Below are 22,498 nucleotides of genomic sequence, written 5' to 3' on the forward strand. Positions count from 1 at the left end.
ATAAAGACGTGGGTGGCGTGCGCGCGTACACCCTAGGAGGCCCTTAGGAGAAACATGGCATGAGGCTTTGCCATAGCCGTTCCGGGGATGCCGGAGAATGCAGCTTGCAGACGCGGCGGTAGCCATCTTCCCAAGGCTAGCGGGGAGAGCAGAGAAGAAGGTGAGGCACAAGGGTCAAAGCTGTGTGAGACCGACGGATGCAACAGCGTGCATAAACTGTATTTATGTATAATCTGTACCAATTTTACCTGTACGGTAACAAGATAGGTCGCTTCTTGGCTAATTTGACAAAAATTAGGACGGGCATTCATTATGCCACCACACTTCGCCATACTGATGGTAAACTTGTAAATTCAGGAAATGAAGTAAATAAAATGTTTAGAGATTATTACCAAACACTCTATACAGCTGCTCAGTAAGATCCAGTGGAGACAGAACAGTACTTGAAGTCTTCTCATCTTCCTCAAGTGACTGAAGTTCAATTAGAAATGGTTTTTTTTCAAACGTTATCTTTATTAAATTTTAATAATTCAACCAAACAAACATACTTTAATTCAGAAACACGACTGCAAAAAAAATTACAGTAAATACATTCCAGAAAGGAAAAAAGCCCTCAGTCTAAACCAGCAATTCTCAGTCGGTGTGTCATCAAGCACCAGCAGGTATATCAAGGCTTCCCGTTGTCTCACTGCCCCGGTTGTTCTCAGGCCCTAAGTGACCGGGTGTGCATACTGTGCATTTGCAAGGGGCAGTGGGCCAGCAGCAGCAGGAGAGGATGTTGGGCCACCAGTGGAGCTTAACTCACCGGCGGCTGAAGAAGGACAGAGGCCACAGGCTGCCGGCAGCTGAAGGAGAGGTCCATGTTTTTATTTGCATGCACACCAACATACAGCTTCCACTCCCACCCCCAAAGCAGGAAGACTGATGGGCTATGGTGGAACTCAACCCACCATGGCCCAAAGACAATAGGAGGCACATGGGACCATGGTGGAGCTCATCCCAGTCCAATGACAACAGGAGGCCCTGTATGTTATGTGTGTGAGCTTGTGTGTTTGTGTGAGAGCCTATGTGTTTGTATCTGTGTGGGAGCCTGTGTGTGGTGTTTGTATATGTGACAGCCTGTGTGTCTGTGTGAGCATATGTGTATATGTTGTGTGTCTATCTGAGAGCCTATGTGCCTGTGAATGTGTCTATGAGGTCCTGTGTGCTTATGTGCCTGTGAATGTGTCTGTGAGGTCCTGTGTGCTTGTATTTCTGAATGTTTGTGTGCCTGTAAGTGCCTATTTGCCACACACGGGCTCTCACAGGCACATATACACACATATATAATGTATCTGTGAGGGAGAAGGAGCCTGTGTATGTGAGAGAGAGAGTGTGTGAGAGAATGAATGTGTTATTGTGAGTGAGTGTGTGTGTGTGTGTGTGTGTGTGTATGAGAAAGGGAAGAAAATTTGTACAGCCCTACCTCTTTTAATTTTTGGGAGGGAAATAGAACTTTTTTAATTATTGGATTTTTTATTCATCAGATGTTTTGAAATATTTTATTGGTAATTGGGAAATTTTGGATATTCCTTTTAATTGGTTTGAAATATTTATTCTTTTTACGAATATGATTTTACTATTATGATTGATGTTTTATATTTCTTGATTTTTTTTTGTGTTGAAATCTTTTATTAAGTTTTATACAAAGAAAACAGCAGAATCAGAAACAGTACAATGTTCACCTAAGAAAGTTACATTGCTCACAGAACAAGAAAGAACATTCAAAATTACCAAAACCAGCGTGACACAGCAAGAATAGAAAACAACATAGTTGTAATATCCATACGTCGAGCTAGTAGGGTGGCGCAGAAGAGACTAGTAACCAAGCAAGCCTGAAGTGAAGAAAGTGAGAGAAAAGCAAAGAAAAGAAGGACAGAAAAGGAGAGAAAAGAGTGAGAGAGATAAAGAGAAGAAGAATTAGAGGGAAAGGGAAGGTGATATAGAGAAAAATCAAGAGAGAAAGAGGAGACAAAGAATGGAATGCCTCGATATAAAGAAGATATATGAGAGATAGAACAGTAAATATGCAATCTTTAAACAATATGTTAAGGATGTAGCTGTAGGTAAACGTCAAATGGTTTCCACACCTGTGACCAAGTGGCTAGTCGCTTGAACTTCACCGCCATTGCTTTCTCATATTTCACATATAAACATACAGAATTCCACCAAAGGTGTTCTGACAAAAGATCGCTGCGCTTCCAATTTGAAAGAATGTTATGGTGCGCAATAGTTAAAAGAAAATCCAATAGTTTGCAATGGGAATCTGAAAGGAATATATGTGGGTGGGCTCCTTTCAAAATAGTGACAGAGTAGGATAATGGCACTGTGAACTGAAAAATCTCAGTTATAGTCTGCCAAATTCTAGTCCAAAAAAGAAATGTAGGCGGACATGAGAATAACATATGCTGTAACGTGGCGTTACTGCTAGCACAGGTCCAACAATGATGAGAGGGAAGGACTCCGGCCCTATGGAGCTTCCAAGGAGTCCATAAAGCTCTATGCATTACAAAAAACATAGATTGAGTAAGGCTAGAGGATAAGGAGATGCGCATCATAACAGTCCAAACATGTGTCCAACATTCAGCAGAAATTGAAGTAGAGACATCCTCAGCCCAAACCGCAGATAGCGATGAGAGAGCATGTTTAGAGGATAGCCGAGACATCAATTTATACAGATGGGAAGCTAGGTGACCTCTAGGACCATATTCCTGATATACATCTAACAAAAACGGGTTCTTATCCGGATAAATCGTTTTCCCCTTAACTTTGAATAACAAATTTCTAATTTGTAACCATGAATAAAATTGCGACTTCGGGAGTGAAAAACGATCTTGCAACAAGGAGAAGGAACAAAGACCAGTTTCATCAAAAATATCGGAAAGGGACCAAATGTTCGCCTTGCTCCAAAGCGGCCATACAATAGGATTACCATCAATGCGAAGCAAGGGATTCCTTTCTATGGGGCCAAATTTTGCTGCTCTCCATAAATATGTGGACGGAGGGCGCATAAGCTCCAGTTCTCCAAGTGCTTTATGCAGAGAACGAAGGATCGGATGGGAAGCAATCCGGGCAGATAGAGTAATCCCAGGGTATAAATATAAAGGTAATGGGGAAAGAAGAGCAGCTTCGACTCCCAGCCATCTGGGGGAATGAGCAGGGGTAGGATGTTGAGAGAAATAATAATAGCCAGATTGTAGAATAAAAGCTTGGTGGTATCTGTAAAAATCAGGAAAATTGACTCCACCATCTTGTTTGGACGCTTTTAATTTACTTAAAGCTATCCTTGGAGTTTTATGATTCCAAAGGAAGGTTGTCAGCAGCCTGTCTACATAAGTGTAAAAATCCGTTGAAAAAAATATAGGGACCATTGCTAAAATGTACGTGATCTTTGGAGCTAAAACCATCTTAATAGTCTCTAACCTTCCCCACCAAGTGAGAAAAAGGGGAGACCACTTAAGAGTGGCGTCCCGAAGTTGTTGCAAGATCATTGATTCACAGCAAGTTACAGTATCATTGGGGTCAGTATGGAAATATAAGCCCAAGTACTTAAGACCATTCTTCAGCTTCTGTATTTGAAGGTGAGAGAGATCTAGGAGGGATCCGCTATAGTTGAGAGGGAGAAGTTCCGTTTTATTCCAGTTAATCTTATATCCAGAAAGCAAAGAGTAGCGAGAGATAATAGAGAATAAAGCAGACAAAGAAGAAGAAGGCTGAGTAAGAAAAAGCAGAACGTCGTCAGCATATGCAGATAATTTGTAAGTATCCGTGCCAACTGTTATACCAAAGACATCAGCGTTAATGCGAATAGCAGTTAAGAGTGGTTCTAAAGCCATATTAAAAAGCAAGGGGGAAAGGGGGCATCCTTGCCGTGTACCTCTATATAAGGGGAAACGAGAGGATTTCTGGTTATTAATATAGAGATATGCAAAAGGGGAATGATAAATATGTTGAATCCAAGAAAGAAAAACAGGACCGATCCCCAACCATTGCAATACCTGAAAGAGGAAAGGCCATTCGACGCGATCGAAGGCCTTCTCCGCATCTAATGATATAGCAACGGTCGGTTCAGCGGAATTAAATTGGAGGTTACTGAGGTGTAGAAACAAGCGGGAATTATTGGTAATGAGGCGACCTTTAATGAAGCCAGATTGGTCTGGGTGTATGAGGAGCGGCATAAGGTGAGATAATCGAGTGGCCAAAATTTTTGCGAAAATCTTATAATCAGTATTAAGAAGGGAGATTGGGCGATAGAGGGGAGTGAATCGTCTCTACCCGGCTTAGGTATAACGACTACACAAGCTTCAGTAAACTCCGAGGAAGAAAGTGGATTAGTCAAAAGTGAAGAAAAATAGTTTTGTAAATGTACATTCAGTGTTCCTTGAAACGCTTGAAAAAAGTCAGATGTGAAGCCGTCTGGTCCCGGCGCTTTACCAGATTGTAAGGAAGAAATGGCATTTGATACTTCCGTTAGTTGGATAGGAGTATCTAACTGGTTCCTTTGGTCATCCGTCAATGTAGGGTGAGGTAAAGATGACAAAAAATCTTGAATTTCGGTAGTAGAAGGAGAAACTTCGCTTTGGTAGAGGTGTGCATAAAAATCACGGAAAACTTGTAGAATATCCTTATCTGAGGTCAAAAGGTGCTTGGTTGGAGATTGGATTTTTACAATTTTCTTCTTGTCTGCTCGTTTCTTCAGCAAAGATGAAAGAAGCCTACCGCTTTTATTATTCTCAGCATAATATCACTCAAGGCCTGGTTATAAAGAAATCTAGCTTTCAAAAGAGGAGTTAGCGTTTGTGTGGATGGATACTGTATATGATGGCGTTCAAGGCTTTCTACTTCCCGTTGCAACTGGAGAAGTTTGGCCCTTTGCAATTTAGTTTTATAGATTGAATAACTGATGACTTCTCCTCTAATGGTGGCTTTAAAGGCCGCCCACACAGTGGATCTGGGCATATCGGAAGAATCATTACGTAGAAAAAACTCTTCCATTTTTGTGGCAAGTGATGTAGTAAAAGTGGAATCTGAAAGCAGAGATGGGTTGAAACGCCACTGACGATCCGTGTGAATCGGAGTCTGAAAATCACATGAGAGGGTAACCGCAGCGTGGTCTGATATTAAGATGGGATGAATTTTAGCCAAGCGAATCTTGGAGATCAAGGTATGTGACGTCAGGAAGAAGTCTATTCTTGAGTACGACGAGTGTGGACTAGAGTAAAACATATAATCTAGCACAGTGGGATTGAGAAGACGCCATGGGTCGGATAGACCATAGATTTGCGCTAAATGATTCAACGTCTGAGTAGATTTCGTCTATCGAGGATGGTATCCATGGGTTGGTTAAAATCACCACCAACAATATAGTGTGCCGGATCTAACAGCAATAATTGAGCAAAAACAGTCTGAAAAAAGACCGGGTCATCTTGATTAGGAGCGTAGAGATTAAGGATCGTATATTTCTCAGTTTGTAGCAGGAGCTGAGTGATGTTCCAACGCCCCTCTACGTCTGCAGCTTGGTGGAGAACTTGAGCCCCCAAGCGTTTATGTATTAAGATGGCAGTACCCCTTTTTTTCTTGATGGCCGGACTAAAAAGAACTTGGCCTACCCATTGTTGCTGCAGTTTAGCTGCTTCCACAGAACTCAGATGAGTCTCTTGCAGTAGTGCTATGTCTGTGTGAATAGACTGCAAGTAGGAGAGGATTTTTTTCCTTTTGATCTGATTCGTAAAACCATTGACGTTTAACGTTGTTATATTAAAAGTTGATATTTTGGACGCCATGAGTAAACAGACTGTGTGAATATATGAGGCGGTATTCTATCTCCATTGAGACCAGTAGATGAGACAAAAGGCATTCCAAAAAGAAAAGAGAAGAAAAACAAGAGAAACAATAGTAAAACTTTCAGAGGAGTAGAGCCTCTAGACATTCCAGAATAATGGAAACACGTGAAATAGATGCGTGTAAGGAAAATAAGCAATTTTCGCCCAGCAATGGTCACTGCGGGCATCGCTTGCAATAGTGAGCCTCTAGGTGGACAGATGGCACCGATCCCTCCTCCGCTAATAGAAGCTACGCTGGTGTTCCGGTTCGCTGATACAGAGCAATAAAAAAGTTTTCATGAACCAAACTATTCAAAGAGATCCATATGAAAGAACCTTGCTGAAAGATTAGTGGTTCCGCTACCACATAATAAACAGTCAACTTAAAAAGTCGGTATAAGTTATACCCTGAAAAAATAAGGCTGCTGGTTTCAGATTCAAAAATATCTTCTCGCTAATATCTCACAGTACATATAAAAAAACTACGAGAAGAGAAAAAGAATTTGAGAACAGGTATACCGGGCAACCAGTTCGCGTTCCGAAGGGCTTAAAAAGGGCAAGGAAAAATGTATTTCCTGAAAAAAAAAAAAAACACAAACCGGGCTTGGCCCAAAACCACCGGTTGAGTAAAGGATTAATAACCATTAAGATTGCGCACGATCCCTCAGGTAATCATGCCAGCGGATTCCTCATGTTGAGAAAGGAAACTTTCAGCATCGGCTGCCAAGTGGAAAAGCTTTGTTTGATTATTGAAAGTTACCTTCAATTGCGCTGGATATAGGATCCCATATTTCGCTCCTAGTGCTTGCAATCTGGGTCTCATAGCCAGAAATGCCTTGCGTCGCTCCGCTGTCGTCTTAGCAAGGTCGGGAACAAAGAGCACTGCATTTCCTTGGAAGGTAAGTGGAGCTTTTGTGCGGGCCGTGGTGAGAATAGCCAAGGCATGAGGGAATCTCAGGGTTTTAAAGATAATCGGTCTAGGAAACTTAGAGTTGCGTGGAAGCCAAGAGGGAACGCGATGTGCGCGTTCAATTTCAAAGGGTTGATCAAATTTTAGTTGCAGTAAATCTGGAATGATCTTTTGGAGAAAAGTGATCATGTCGGTACCTTCGGAGCCCTCAGGGATCCCCAGAATACGAACATTGCTTCGGCGGTTACGATTAGCCAAATCCTCTAGATCTTGCTGCAGTTTCGCAACTTCTTTCATGACTCGCGGTAAGGGCTCCGTTTTGATCAATAAGGTAGAAGTTTGAGACTCCAGGTCCTCCAACTTCAACTGAAAGGATCCCATTTGGGTTGTTACCGCTTGAAGATCCGATCGGATCGCAGCCGTGGCATCGATATTAAGCTGGATCATGTCCTTTAACTGCTTTAATTCGGCGAGAACTAATTCAGCAGACGCCATCGTTTTCGGATTTGGGGCCTTGTCGGGTGTAGGCGGGTCTTGCTTAGCCCGTTTTGTGCCACTTCCAGCTGCAAACGCCGCTTCTATTTTGCCAGTTTTAGATGCAGCCATCTCTAAGCCGGGAGAACACTCTAAAATATAAGGTCGGGGAACCGAAAAAAGAGCTCTGTAGAGCGAAATCGACGGAGGTTAGTCGGAGCGAGGAGGTCAGGCAGCCATCTTGTCTCAGCACTAGAGCGCCCCCTCTATATTTCTTGATTTTATTATTTAATGTTTTATGAAGAATGGTAATGTTTCTGTTTTTCCATTGTTGCTCTGCATGTAGAGGCTGGCTTGTTGTGTGTACCAGTTCAGTTCTTCTCAGCACGTTTCTGTTTATACTTTCTGATCTCTTCATTCTGTAATTGGTGAGGGTCTGTCTGTGTTCTGCATATGTGACAGAGCTGAGGGGGTGGGGGCATGTCAGTTTTAAAAAATAAAGATTGCAGGAGGGAGCTGGGATTTATTTGATGGGCTGGGACAGATACTGAATGAATCATGCGGGGTGGGGGGGGGGGGGAGGTAGCACAGTAATTGTTCGCACAGGGCAGCAAAAAACTTAGCACCTGCCCCGGTTGTGCTTCCCTTCCTCTCCTCCATCGCAGCAAGGTGCAGATATTCTTCCACTAACACTGCTGCTGTTCCATCCAGGCAGAAAATACAGTAGCGTTAGTGGAAGCTGGTAACATCAGTGGCATGGCCCTTTCTTATTCCCGGCCCCCGCCCCCCCCCCCCCCCCATGGCTCAGAACAGGAAGTGATGTACAGTGGAATGCATGGGAAGAAGAGAAGATCATGCTGCATAAAGTGCCGGCAGCAGCGCAGGGCCAGACCAAAATGAAATGTATCCGGTGATCAGCAATGGGAGAAAGAACAGCGTTAGCCCTCACAGCTGATGGAATTCTTTGTTCTTGGGCCACAGGGGCTGGAAGAGACGACTACTGCAGCTGCTTAAATCTCTGTTAGAACCCTCAGATTTTAGACTTGTTGTCCATTCTCTTCTCTAGGCATACTTAGATTACTGTTATTCTTTCTTTCTCAGCCTTCCTGATTCATCACTGTGCCAATTGCAGATGTTAAAAAATTCAGCAGCTCGCTTATTATCTGGAAGTACGAGGTTTGATCATATCACCCTGGTTCTTGCTAAATTGCACTGACTTCCTATATCATTAAGAACTGAATACAAAATCCTTATACTTATTCATAAGATAATCAGGTAAACACTCCATGGCTTGGTGCAGCCTTAAGAATGTATATTCCTTCGCGATGTTTATGATTGCAAAATAAGGGGCTGTTGGAAATCCCTTCAATCAAAGCAGCGCATACAGGGGAGATTAGAGATCAAATAGGTGTTTTATGGAATAATATGCCAGAATCATTGAGAGGTGAATTATCTACTCCCAAATTAAGAAAAGTTTAAAGACCTGGTTGTTTCGTAGATATTTCAGAATTATAACATCATAGGCAGAAGTATTGAATGGAATTGATATTAAGCCGAGTTGTTTGTCTTTTTTTATTTTTAGTTTGTAAACCGCATTGATACCCTGTGACTTTGCAGTATAAAAGTAACTTATAAATAAAGAAAAGAAATACATTTGTGCTGGACAGAAGGGAGGGGGATCATAAGAGCGAGCCAGAGGGGGAGAGAGTATTAGAGATGAGCTTCGTTTTTTTCTACCAGGTCGTTTTTTGAGTCGGATGCTTCGGGGTAAAGTTCGTTTTCCCTCGGTTAGTTTTTTGGGAAAACTAAATGGGGGAAAAATGAAACCAGCCCAAAAATCGACGCAGGAAAACAAAACTCAAAAAAACCCACCCCAAGCATTAAAATTCACTTTAATACATTAAATACAAACCCCCCCCCCCCCCCACCATCTCGATCCTTCCCCAAGACTTACTAACATCCCTGGTGGTCCAGCGGGGTCCCGCGAGGGATTTCTCTCTCTGTGCCGTCTGACTTTCGGGCCTGCCTCGATCAAAATGGCGCCGATAGCCTTTGCCCATACTATGTCACAGGGGCTACTGGTACCATTGGTCAGCCCCTGTCACATGGCCATCAGCGCCATCTTGTGTTCCTACCATGTGACAGGGGTCGACCAATGGCAGCAGTAGCCCCTGTGACATAGTATGGGCAAAGGCTATCGGCGCCATTTTGATTACTGGCGCCGACGGTCCGAGTGCAGGAGGTCGCTTCCGGACCCCCGCTGGACCACCACGGACATTTGGCAAGTTTTGGGGGACCCTCCTGACCCCCACAAGACTTGTCAAAGTCCAGCGGGGGTCCGGGAGCGACCTCCTGCACTCGGACCGTCGGCGCCAGTAATCAAAATGGCGCTGATAGCCTTTGCCCATACTATGTCACAGGGGCTACCGGTGCCATTGGTCCGCCCCTGTCACATGTTAGGAGCACAAGATGGCGCCGATGGCCATGTGTCAGGGGCTGACCAATGGCACCAGTAGCCCCTGTGACATGTATGGGCAAAGGCTATTGGTGCCATTTTGATCGAGGCAGGCCCGAAAGTCAGACAGCACGGAGGGAGAAATCCCTCACGGGACCCTGCTGGACCACCAGGGATGTTAGTAAGTCTTGGAGAGGGATTGAGATGGTGGTGGGGGGGGGGGGTTGTATTACAATGAATTTTAATGCTTGGGGTGGTTTTTTGTTCAAACCCGAAAAACTAATTTTCCTCGTAGTTCGGGGAAAATCAGTCTCGGGGTTCGGGGCCCCTGACCCACGACGAATTAGGCAATTTCGTTGAAATTGCCTAACTCGTGATAAACGAATGCACATCTCTAGAGAGCATGTGTGTGTGATTGAGACCTTGTATGTAAGTAAGAGTGTGTGTTTGTGCAAGTGTGATTGTCAATATGTGTCTGTGAGAGAGAGCATGTGTGTGATTGAGAGTGAGAGCATGTGTGTGATTGAGAGCGAGAGCATGTGTATGATTGAGAGAGAGAGACTGGTCAGGGAGGTAACTAGTGTGAGTGTGTGTGTGTAAAGGACACAAACAATGTTGATCTCTCCACTACCTCATATTGAGAAGATTCCAAAAAGTCTGTCAACTCAAGATTAGGAGGAATCTGAACATTTGCTTTATTGATGAGAAAATAGACTTTTGAAATAGAGGAAACCAAATCTGGGGAAATATTCAAAACCTCCTGGAAATATCTTCTTAAGGTGAGATGAGGCATTTCACCTAATACCCAAGGAAAATTAATTACACGGAGATTCAAATATCTAAGTCTATTTTCAAGTAATTCCACTCTTCTGGACTTGCTGCCCTGTTTCTGCATCAGGAAAGTTTGAACTGCTTTAACCAATTTAACTTCATCCTGTAAAGCAATGATTTTCCCAGCAGTATCTTGATGAAATTTATCATGATCAGGAGATAGATTCCAATTTTGTAGCAATAGAGTCAATTTTTAATGAACATTGAGAAAAGGCAGTACCAGATTGAGCCATTATATCCCATATAGCTTCTAAAGTCACTGTCGCCAGCTTTTGAAGCAACATGCAAGCTCCACTAGAAATTATACCTAGGGCAGTCACAGAAGAACCTGCTCTGATGGAAAATACTGGGTCTTCAGCAGGGGCTGGCAAAAGCTTCTCTCCAGGTGTAATGGGGGAGAAAACGCCGAGCTCATTCTCCTTTGAATTTCCCCCACTGCCGTGACAAGATTGATGTCATCGGTCGAGGACACCAGCGCATCAGAGGAGCGGCTCAGCAGTGCCAGAGGAAGCCGGTCATCAAGGGGCTGCGAGACATATCCTCCGCAGCCAACTCTGTTGCTCCTCCATCGGAGATGGCAGCACAGATCACCCCCCCCCCCCCCACCCCATGCAAACAGGAGCCACAAATGCTGTCCGGCCAAAGGCTTGGGCTCGGTGGGGTAAGTCCTTACCTTTCCCTTCCTCTTAAGGGGCATGGTAAAGGAAATCAGTTAAAGGCAATAATTAGAGGAGAACAAAATGGCATGGGGTACGCATGCAGCCATCTTGCCTCCCAATTAGAATTTCTTAATAAATCATTGCAATTACAAGAAATACAGCAAACTATTAGTGGCTAAATTATTGAAAGCACTTGGGCCAATGGCTTGTCAGCAGAATTTTCTAAATTGCTATTCTTGAAAATCATAGCCCCATTAGGGAAGATAATGGATCAGTTAGTAGCATGGGAAAAATTTCCCCTAACATCCAACAGTACAACTATTCTGGTTTTGCAAAGAAAGGGCGGTATCCCACTTCCCCTACATCATATCAACGGATTTCACTACTTAATTTTGATACTAAACTTTTGGCCAAAATTATGGCAAATAGGTTGGCAAAAATCCTGCCACATATAATAAGTGAGAACAAGTAGGTTTTGTATCTGGCCAGCATGCCCCCATGAATCTCCATAAAATGCTGACTTCTTTTGAAAGCAGTAAGGGATGGCAAATATCGTCGCTGTTGAGTCTAGATGCTGAAAAAGCATTTGACAGATTAGAATGGGATTTCATGTTTCAAACATTGACTGCTTTTGATATCACAGGATATTTTGTTCAAGTGGTAAAAACACTATATAATAAAATCACAGTCATATTTGTCAAAGGATATTATAATTCATCGTGGTACTAGGCAGGGATGTCCCTTGTCTCCTTTATTATGTATTTTTTATCTGTTGCAATTCCTGCCTGCGGAGTTTCCCCCACAAGCAGGACTCTTACTTTCCTGCGCTGCCCTTTCGTCACAGCTGAGAAGCTGCTGAAGGGACGCTGCCGACTTCTTTTTCTGTTTCGCGGCAGGGAGCCGCTGAGACTGCCGTTCTCCCGCGGCCCGAACTGCCACCGTGCTTACCTTCCAAGTGGCTTGGAGGCCGCCACTGTGCTGCACTACCGCGGCCCGGACTGCCGTGGACTTGTTCCTTCTTAGTGGCAGAGAGCCACAAGCCTGCCTTCTGTCACGAATGGCATGGAGCCGACAGTACCTCATTGAGGCCTGTCCTGCAGCCGCCCCTGAAAGGTCCTTTGCAGCACAGACGCCGCTGACAGTCTTGCCCTGCTTCTGCCTGCCTCTGGGCATGTGGCCGCGCCTCCCTACAAGATTTAAAGGACCCACGGCCGGATATGCCCCGGGCCCCACTTGATGGCATCTTCCTGCTAGCCCTATAAAAAGGCTTCTCCAGTACTCCTACCTTGCCTTGCATCGGAGTTTCCTGCTCCTGGATGTCTCGTCTTCCAGCGCTCCGTCAGGTCTTCGTTCTTCGTTGGAGCGCCATGTCCTGTCTTAATTCCTGAGTCTTCGTGGCTTCCTGATGTTCTATGTCTTCATGTTCCGAGGTTCCTAGTCCAGGCTTCTTGATGTTCCACTTCCTGATGTTCCATTTCCTGAAGTTCCGAGGTTCCGTTCCTCCTTCGCTTGTTCCGAGCCCTCTTGACCCTCCAGCTCCTTTGGTTCTCCAGATGACACCTTGTTGGGATAAATCCGTCTCGTCTGTTCCTGTTCTCGTCATTGGAGTTTCGTCTTGGCTGGATTCCCTTCCTGCGCTTGTCCTGCTCTCTGGAAGGTCCGTGACCAGCCTCTCCAGGTTGTGTAAGGTGTGCAGTGGGACAGGGTGGTCCGTGACCAGCCTATTGGGTCCGCCTGTGTTGGTGGGCTGTGTAGGGCGCCCTGAGAGACCGTGCTAATTTCTGAACCTTCCTGGCTCCTCGTCTTGTCCAGAGTCTTCCAAGCTCCGCGTCTCATCTAGAGTCTTCTATGTCACAAGGCCTTCGTCTGCCCTCGTCTTCAGTCCGGCCTGCTGCTTCTTGCTAATACCTTGTAGCAGGTCCGAAAGGGCTGGTAAAGGTCAGAGGACTGTTTAGTAACCAACATTGCGTAGTTGGCCTTCCAGAAGCATGCAGATCCGGTAGAGGGTCAGACCTATAGTCTTCACCCATGCTTCACCCATGCTCGATGCTGCTCTGGAGTCTTCTGGGGTCATGACGAGGCCCAAGGGCACACAATCCCCTTAAGATGGGACCGCTCTCCTAGCGCTCCCAGAACAGAATGCAAGGCCTCCTATGGCCTACCGGAACAGAATGCAAGGCCCTGTGTCCGGTGAACGTCTTCCTGTGATGGGGCTTGCCTTGTTCCTGGAATTCTGCTTCAGAGTCTTCGTCTCGAGTTTGTTTCTGGACTTGTATTTCGACCCAAAAATGGTTTTTTTTTATTCAAGACTTCCTTCTCACGACCTGCTGGAGGCGCCAGCTGGCTGGATTCCATGACCTGCAGGAGGCGCCTGTGTCCAGACATTTTTTTCCACCCTTTTCCAGGTTGGAGTTTTTACGACCTGGAGGAGGCGCCTGCACCCTACCTGGTTTGCTGGTTCCGGTTGTTCCCACCCTGGATCCCTCCCAGGTCTTTCCTGAAGTTTCCTGTGCTTATCGTCTGATTCTTGTGCTTCTTGTGAGTTCCTGTGCTCTTTGTTTTGTTTGTTTCTTGTTTGTTGTTTTGTTGCTCCGCTTGTCCCTTGTTTGCTTGTTTGTTTTTTTTTTGTTTGCTTGTTTTGTTTTTTGCTTTGTTGCTGTTTGTTTGTTTGTTTCTTGTTTGTGCAGTTTGCCTGTCTCTTGTTTGTGCCATGTTGCTGTTTTTGTCTCGTTTTTGCTGTTTTTATCTCGTTTTTGCTGTTTTTTGCTTGTTTGTGCTGTTTTTTGCTCGTTGCTTGTTTGTGCTGTTTTGCTGTTTACTTGTGTCTCATTTGTGCTGTGCCTGTCTCGTTTATGTTGTTTTGCTGTTTCATTTTTGCTATTTTGTTGTTTGCTTCGCGTGCTTTGTTGCAGTCTGTTTTGTTTCTCGTTTGTGCCTTCTTGATTGTGCTGTTTGCCTGTCTTGCTTGGCTGTTGTGCTGTTTTTTCCGTCTTGTTTGCCTCTTGTTTGTGTTGCTTTGTTTGTGCTGCTTTGCCTCTTGTTTGTGCTGTTTGGCTTTGTTTCTTGTCTGCAGTTTCTTGTTCCTGCTTCGCTCTAGTCCCCGGAATTGCCAGCTTCCATTTTTGGACCCTTGACCTCCTCCTGTCTGTATGGATGGATACGTTCATCCCCTCTAGCTGTTGAGATGAGGCTTGAGGAGGGGGTACTATTGCGATTCCTGCTCACGGAGTTTCCCCCGCGAGCAGGCCTCTTACTTTCCTGCGCTGCCCTTCCCGTCGTGGCCGAGAAGCCGCTGAAGGTCCACTGCCGACTTCTTTTCTGTCTCGCGGCAGGGAGCTGCTGAGACTGCCATTCTCCCTTGGCCCGAAATGCCACCCTGCTTACCTTCCAAGCGGCCTGGAGGCTGCCGCTCTGCCACGGCCCGGACTGCCGCGGACTTGTTCCTTCTTAGCGGCAGAGAGCCACGAGCCTGCCTTCTGTCATGAGCGACATGGAGCCGCCAGCACCTCGTTGAGGCCTGTCCTGCGGCCTGGGGCCGCCCTTGAACGATCCTTTGCGGCACAGACGCTGCCGACAGTCTTGCCCTGTTTCTGCCTGCCTCTAGGCGCGTGGCCGCGCCCCTCTACAAGATTTAAAGGGCCCGCAGCCGGTTATTCCCCAGGCCCCACCTGATGACGTCTTCCTGGGCGTCTTCCTACTAGCCCTATAAAAGGGCTTCTCCAGCACTCCTGCCTTGCCTTGCATCAGAGTTTCCTGCTCCTGGAAGTCTCATCTTCCAGTGCTCCATCAGGTCTTCGTTCTTCGTTGGAGCTCCATGTCATCTCTTAATTCCTGAGTCCTCGTGGCTTCCTGATGTTCCATGTCTTCATGTTCTGAGGTTCCTAGTCCAGGCTTCCTGATGTTCCACTTCCTGATGTTCCATTTCCTGATGTTCCGAGGTTCCGTTCCTCCTTTGCTTGTTCCGAGCCCTCTTGACCCTCCAGCTCCTTTGGTTTTCCAGATGACACCTTGTTGGGGGTAAATCCATCTCGTTGGTTCCTATTCTCATCATTGAAGTTTCGTCTCGGCTGGATTCCCTTCCTGCGCTTGTCCCGCTCTCCGCGTGGTCCGTGACCAGCCTCTCCAGGTTGTGTAGGGCGCGCAGGGGGACAGGGTGGTCCATAACCAGTCCATTAGGTCCTCCCGTGTCGGTGGGCTGTGTAGGACGCCCTGAGAGACAGTGCTAATGTCTGAACCTTCCTAGCTCCTCGTTTCATCCAGTCTTCCAAGCTCCTCGTCTCATCTAGAGTCTTCTATTCATCTGCCCTCGTCCTCAGTCTGGCCTGATGCTTCTTGCCGATTCCTAGCGGCAGGTCCGAAAGGGCTGGGAACTGTCAGAGGACTGTTCAGTAACCAACATTGCGTTGTTGGCCTTCCAGAAGCATACAGGTCTGGTAGAGGGTCAGACCTTTAGTCTTCACCCATGCTTGGACAAACCTCGCCTACCTCGGTGCTGCTCTGGAGTCATCGGGAGTCGTGCCAAGGCCAAAGGGCACACAATCCCCTTAAGATGAGACCGCTCTCCTGGCGCTCCCAGAACAGAAGGCAAGGCCTCCTATGGCCTACCAGAACATTATCTTTAGAATACCTTATTTTCAAATTAGCTGTTTTTGCAGACACAACCTTTATTTACAAGCACTGCATAGTGAAGAACATAAGAACATGCCATACGTGGTCAGACCAAGGGTCCATGAAACCCAGCATCCTGTTTCCAAAAGTGGCCAATCCAGGCCATAAGAACCTGGCAAGTACCCAAAAACTAAGTCTTTTCCATGTTACTGTTGCTAGTAATAGCAGTGGCTATTTTCTAAGTCAACTTAATTAATAGCAGGTAATGGACTTCTCCTCCAAGAACTTATCCAATCCTTTTTTAAACACAGCTATACTAACTGCACTAACCACATCCTCTGGCAACAAATTCCAGAGTTTAATTGTGCGTTGAGTAAAAAAGAACTTTCTCCGATTAGTTTTAAATGTGCCCCATGCTAACTTCATGGAGTGCCCCCTAGTCTTTCTACTATCCGAAAGAGTAAATAACCGATTCACATCTACCCGTTCTAGACCTCTCATGATTTTAAACACCTCTATCATATCCCCCCTCAGGCGTCTCTTCTCCGAGCTGAAAAGTCCTAACCTCTTTAGTCTTTCCTCATAGGGGAACTGTTCCATTCCCCTTATTATTATGGTAGGCCTTCTCTGTACCTTCTCCATCGCAATTATATCTTTTTTGAGATGCAGCGACCAGAATTGTACACAGTATTCAAGGTGCGGTCTCACCATGGAGCGATGCAGAGGCATTATGACATTTTCCCTTTTATTCACCATTCCCTTTCTAATAATTCCCAACATTCTGTTTGCTTTTTTGACTGCCACAGCACACTGAACCGATGATTTCAATGTGTTATCCACTATGACGCCTAGATCTCTTTCTTGGGTTGTAGCACCTTTTATGGAACCTAACATTGTGTAACTATAGAATGGGTTATTTTTCCCTATATGCATCACCTTGCACTTATCCACATTAAATTTAATCTGCCATTTTGATGCCCAATTTTCCAGTCTCACAAGGTCTTCCTGCAATTTATCACAATCTGCTTGTGATTTAACTACTCTGAACAATTTTGTATCATCTGCAAATTTGATTATCTCACTCACTGTATTTCTTTCCAGATCATTTATAAATATATTGGAAAGTAAGGGTCCCAATACAGATCCCTGAGGAACTCCACTGCCCACTCCCTTCCACTGAGAAAATTGTCCATTTAATCCTACTCTCTGTTTCCTGTCTTTTAGCCAGTTTGCAATCCACAAAAGGACATCGCACCTATCCCATGACTTTTTATTTTTCCTAGAAGCCTCTCATAAGGAACTTTGTCAAATGCCTTCTGAAAATCCAAGTACACTACATCTATCGGTTCACCTTTATCCACATGTTTATTAACTCCTTAAAAAATGTGAAGCAGATTTGTGAGGCAAGACTTGCCTTGGGTAAAGCCATGCTGACTTTGTTCCATTAAACCATGTCTTTCTATATGTTCTGTGATTTTGATGTTTAGAACACTTTCCACTATTTTTCCTGGTGCTGAAGTCAGGCTAACCGGTCTGTAGTTTCCTGGATCACCCCTGGAGCCCTTTTTAAATATGAGGGTTACATTAGCTATCCTCCAGTCTTCAGGTACAATGGATGCTTTTAATGATAGGTTACAAATATTTACTAATAGGTCTGAAATTTCATTTTTTAGTTCCTTCAGAACTCTGGGGTGTATACCATCCGGGCTAGGTGATTTACTACTCTTCAGTTTGTCAATCAGGTCACCGTGATTTGATTCAGTCCATCTGAATCATTACCCATGAAAACCTTCTCCAGTATGGGTACCTCCCCAACATCCTCTTCAGTAAACACCGAAGCAAAGAAATCATTTAATCTTTCCGTGATGGCCTTATCTAAGTGCCCCTTTAAACCCTCAATCATCTAATGGTCCAGCTGACTCCCTCACAGGCTTTCTGCTTCGGATATATTTTAAAAAGTTTTTACTGTGAGTTTTTGCCTCTACAGCCAACTTCTTTTCAAATTCTCTCTTAGCCTGTCTTATCAATGTCTTACATTTAACTTGCCAACGTTTATGCACTATCCTATTTTCTTCTATTGGATCCTTCTTCCAATTTTTGTATGAAGATATTTTGGCTAAAATAGCTTGTTTCACCTCCCCTTTTAAACATACCGATAATCGTTTTGCCTTCTGGACTGTGCTTCTAGAATGGTATTTTTTAACAATGACCACGCCTCTTGCACACTTTTTACTTTTGTAGCTGCTCCTTTCAGTTTTTTTCTAACAATTTTTCTCATTTTATCAAAGTTTCCCTTTTGAAAGTGTAGCACGAGAGCCGTGGATTTGCATACTGTTCCTCTTCCAGTAATTAATTCAAATTTGATCATATTATGATCACTATTGCCAAGCGGCCCCACCACCGTTACCTCTCTCACCAAATCCTGTGCTCCACTGAGAATTAGATCTAAAATTGCTCCCTCTCTCGTCAGTTCCTGAACCAATTGCTCCATAAAGCTATCATTTATTCTATCCAGTTATGTTATCTTTCTAGCATGTCCCGATGATACATTTACCCAGTCTATATTGGGGTAATTGAAGTTTAAGAAATCCAAGAAACCAGAAGCAGGGTTCTGCACTACAGAGAAATCCAAATCAGAAAAGTGCAGATCATAGAACTTTTAGTCCTGATCAAGGAAGATTCCAAACATTTTATGTGAAGACAATTTATGATTTTTATTGCGGCGACTCCACTGCATAATATTATCACAGAAAGTAATTTTCAAGGTGCCCCAACACGGTCCCGTGTTTCGCCGGTGGCTGCATCGGGGGGACCAACAAAGATTCAAAACAGTCCAAACAGTCAAAACAGTCCAAACAGTCCAAACAGTCTAACCTCAGTTAGTCAGCCAGAGTGACTCACTGCTCTCTTGATTATCAAATGTTGGTACCTAATCAAACCAAATCACACTACCTCAACACCTTTCCAAGGTGAGTAACTGAACTGAACTTTTCATATGGTAAAGTAGCAGGGTTGAGACTGAATGTAGATAAATGTGAGGCTCTTCCAACAACATCAAATAAGACAAAATTGGAGGGGAGAGTTCCCAATACATTGGGTGTCAGATTCCTTATTATATCTGGGAACCATTTTGCATAAAGATTCGGTACAACTATACAGAGTCAATTTTCAGAAAGTGTTTGAATCAACCATGACCCTGTTGTATAGGTGGAGAAACTTTCTTTTGTCATTAGTGGGCAGGATCAATCTTTTCCAAATGATTATATTACCTAAGTGGCTATATATACTGCATATGATACCATGCGTACTTGTGAAACCTGATTTAGACCAGTTGTATAAGCTAGTGCACAGATTCCTATGGAAAAATGCCAAGTCCCATATAGCGCTGAAAATATTAATGCATAAATGGAATAAAAGAGGCTTGGGATTGACGGACTTAAGATGTTATAATATGGCATGTAATTTATGTCATGTAGTGGATTGGTTACTCTTCTCTAATTACACACCCATACAGATGGAGAAACCACACCAATGACCCCTCTACTGTTTAGACGTTGTGTTTGTAAGGCTGTTGAAAAATCAATAAAAATGGTTTAAACATAAAACAGGAGTAAAAACCAGTGTTAAAATTTGCACTGGTGCATGCAAATCCCATGTTGAAGATAATATCTATTCTCCAGCAATGCAGGGAGTTGCATTAAAAAGCAGCCAGCTTAAGGCTCATTTTCTTAATGCTAGAAATCTTATTGCTGGGTCTGAAGTGGAGTACAAATTAACTTACAATTCTAGTGGCTGCTTCTACCACACTGAGCACCACAAAATAACATTGGCCACTAGAAATGCGAGTTTTCTTCACTTCAGACCCAGGAGTTCAATTTCCAGCAAAAGTTCTCTGGGGAAGGCACCTATAGCTGAATAGTATGCTGCCACTGTGCATTACAACCTTGGCCTACTGTTCAACTGTAGTTACTCTTTACAGAGAGCCTAAACGTTATTCAGCTGCAGTGCCCATCCCAGAAATCCTGCACTTTGACTTTACTTGCCAGGCCTTACCACTCTGGCATTACATGTGAGATTGTCACTGTGTATCTTGACTTTTGGGCACATTCTCACATCTACAACCATTTTGGCACAGCATGGCAAGTAAAATCAAAGTGTAAGGTCTCTGGGGAAGGCATCTATAGCTGAACAAAGCATACACTCTCTCTCAGATGGGTCCTTACAGCTGAACAGTACTTACATTGGAGTGCATGCCAATCTCACATACAAGGCCATTGTGCCACAATGCCACTGCATACTGTTCAGTTTTAAGTGCCTGCCTCAGAAAGTGAATGCGTAGATTTTATTTGGCATGTTTTGCTACAATGGTCTTGCATGCAAGAACGTGCACAACATTGGGATGCACAGTGTCATGTCCCCAGGGCCGCCATCAGGAATTTTGAGGCCCCATACAGCCAAAATGTCTGGGCCACAAGCATTCAGTGGATAAAGTATATGCAACAATGTTTATACCTATGTGTAAACTCCACCGGCAAAACAAACTTGTTACTTACCCTTTGCGCTCCGGGGACTCCGCGGCTCCTCGGCCTCCAGCTAGCAAGCAGACAGCGACGGCCCGCGCGCTTTGCCGGCGCATACTGTCTGACGCGGCGGTGACGTCACAGCCGCGTCAGACAGTGAACGCTGGCAGGACAGAGCGCGCGGACGAGTCTCTGTCTGCGGTGCTCTGTAAATCAATGCTATGCGTGTCTAAAAGACACGCATAGCATTGATTCTCTCCCTTCTCTGGGGCCCGCACCCAGGGCCGGCTCCAGGTTTCAGTAGGCCCCTGGGCGACAGACTGTCGGAGAGAGCCTCAGTGGGCCTCTTTGCCATGAACTAATACATCCCCCAAGCGCACCTGCCGCCTGGCGGCTGCGGGCCCCCATATGTGGCAGTAGATCCTGGGGCCCCATACTGCAGGCCCAAGAATACTGCCCTGATGGCGGCCCTGCATGTCCCATGCAAGGTGGTTGTGTCATGGCATGGTAGGTAAAATTGAAATATAAGTTCTCTGGGGCAAACACTGTGGCATAATGGCTTTGCATGCAAGAAAATGCACAGGTGAGGATGTCAATCTTGCATGCAAGGCCACTGTGCCACAATGCCATCCCAGAAAGCTTATGGCATGCCATGGCACAGTAGCCTTGCATGGAAGATTGGCCTGCCCCAGAGAGTTTACCCTTCGATTCCATTTGTCATTTTATTTACAGAATTTTTATTCCACTGAACCTAGTTGCTGTTCTCAGTGGATTACAAGTAATAGGGTGAGCCTTGCCCAAATGGCCTTGCATGCAAGATTGTGCCCAAGTTGGGATGCACCACTCAGTTTTTAAAGCACTTTTGGCTTAGTACAAATTTTCAGGTTAACTCACATGTCTGGTGTGGTTTTTTTTTTCATTTAGCATGCTTTTTTAACTCCTCCTATATTTGAATTCCCATTAGCTTACTGCATCCCCGGTACTGAGGGTTTCTAATGTGTGAATAAACTAAAACCCATGCTAAAATTTAGCTTGAGCTTTATTATTTTGGCCTCATAAGGAGGCATGAAGTGCCTCTGTAAACAGTACTCTTGTTTCTGGTGAAAATCGTCTTGTAAATGTTAACAGTCATTTTATTTGTAATAATGAATTTTCAAAGGATGATTGCAAGTCATACAGAAGATGAAGATCAAAAACACTATCACTATTTGGAGGCATATGCACTGGCACAGAGAGCAGTACGTATGGAAGAAGAAGTGGTTTACAACATTCTGAGTTTGTTTTCACATCATGAGGTAAATCAAATTTCTTTTAAGAAAATTGACATATAGATTAGTCATTCTGCAAAACTGAAATTAAAAAAGGCCTTGTGGAAATATAAATAGCAATTCCATTTTATTAGCAGAAAATATTGATTAGTTCTTGCTCATTTTCTAATTATAGATCCATATGCATTTTGAAACATAGTTTCAACTATTATATTTAGTTTGGAATATGAAACCACACCCCATTCATATTTCAATCATTTTTTAATATTTTCTTTGGGATCTGACAGAAGTCAAATTTCTGTTACACTTAGGCTGTATCCATGTGTACTGTTATCAGGGAGTATAATGGACTGATAGCACTCAGAAGCCTTCAATCCATGCACTTCTGGGATAGACATTGCTCGCATCCTGCTGTATTCTATCTTTCTCCAGCCTTCTGCCAATCTCTGATGAGGAATGATGCAGCTCAGCTGTGGTGCCAAGAACTACTGGGGCCCAATTTTCAAAGTGCGTTCAGCGCTATTCAGCCAGAAAAGCAGGACTTATGTGGCTAAGTAGCTGCCATTGAATATGTGCCTAAGTTCAGTGGCTGCCGCTTAGCCATATAAGTCCCTTATACGGCTAAAAGTTAAACATACAAAAAGAAGGCATGTACTGGGAGAATCAGGAGCACAGCGAGTTAGCCATATAACTTATTCGGCTAATTACTGAGCAGGTCTAAACTTAGCCAGGTAGACTTATCCGACTAAGGGCCACATTTTCCAATATCGCATGCGATACCAAAAAGGGGTGTACCTTATGCTAATAAGCATGTGTATTGCAAATTGCAATATCAGCTATGTGAAAGGCTGTTATCACAAGTTGTACTATTAGACCAATTTGGGCTACTACATTGCCAGTATAACGATGGGG

General features: G+C 44.4%; 1 protein-coding gene across 2 annotated transcripts in view; it reads left to right on the top strand.

Annotated features, from left to right (window-relative positions):
• The window catches only part of CFAP46 (cilia and flagella associated protein 46), an 831,934-nt gene that overhangs the window by 536,947 nt on the left and 272,489 nt on the right, over nt 1-22,498 (top strand). For both annotated transcript variants that reach the window (XM_029609979.1, XM_029609980.1), the window contains exon 40: nt 21,478-21,613. In XM_029609979.1, the coding sequence (XP_029465839.1) occupies nt 21,478-21,613 (136 nt within the window). The remainder of the gene's footprint in view (nt 1-21,477; nt 21,614-22,498) is intronic.

This window comes from Rhinatrema bivittatum, chromosome 7, assembly GCF_901001135.1.
Source record: "Rhinatrema bivittatum chromosome 7, aRhiBiv1.1, whole genome shotgun sequence".
Lineage (NCBI taxonomy): Eukaryota > Metazoa > Chordata > Amphibia > Gymnophiona > Rhinatrematidae > Rhinatrema > Rhinatrema bivittatum.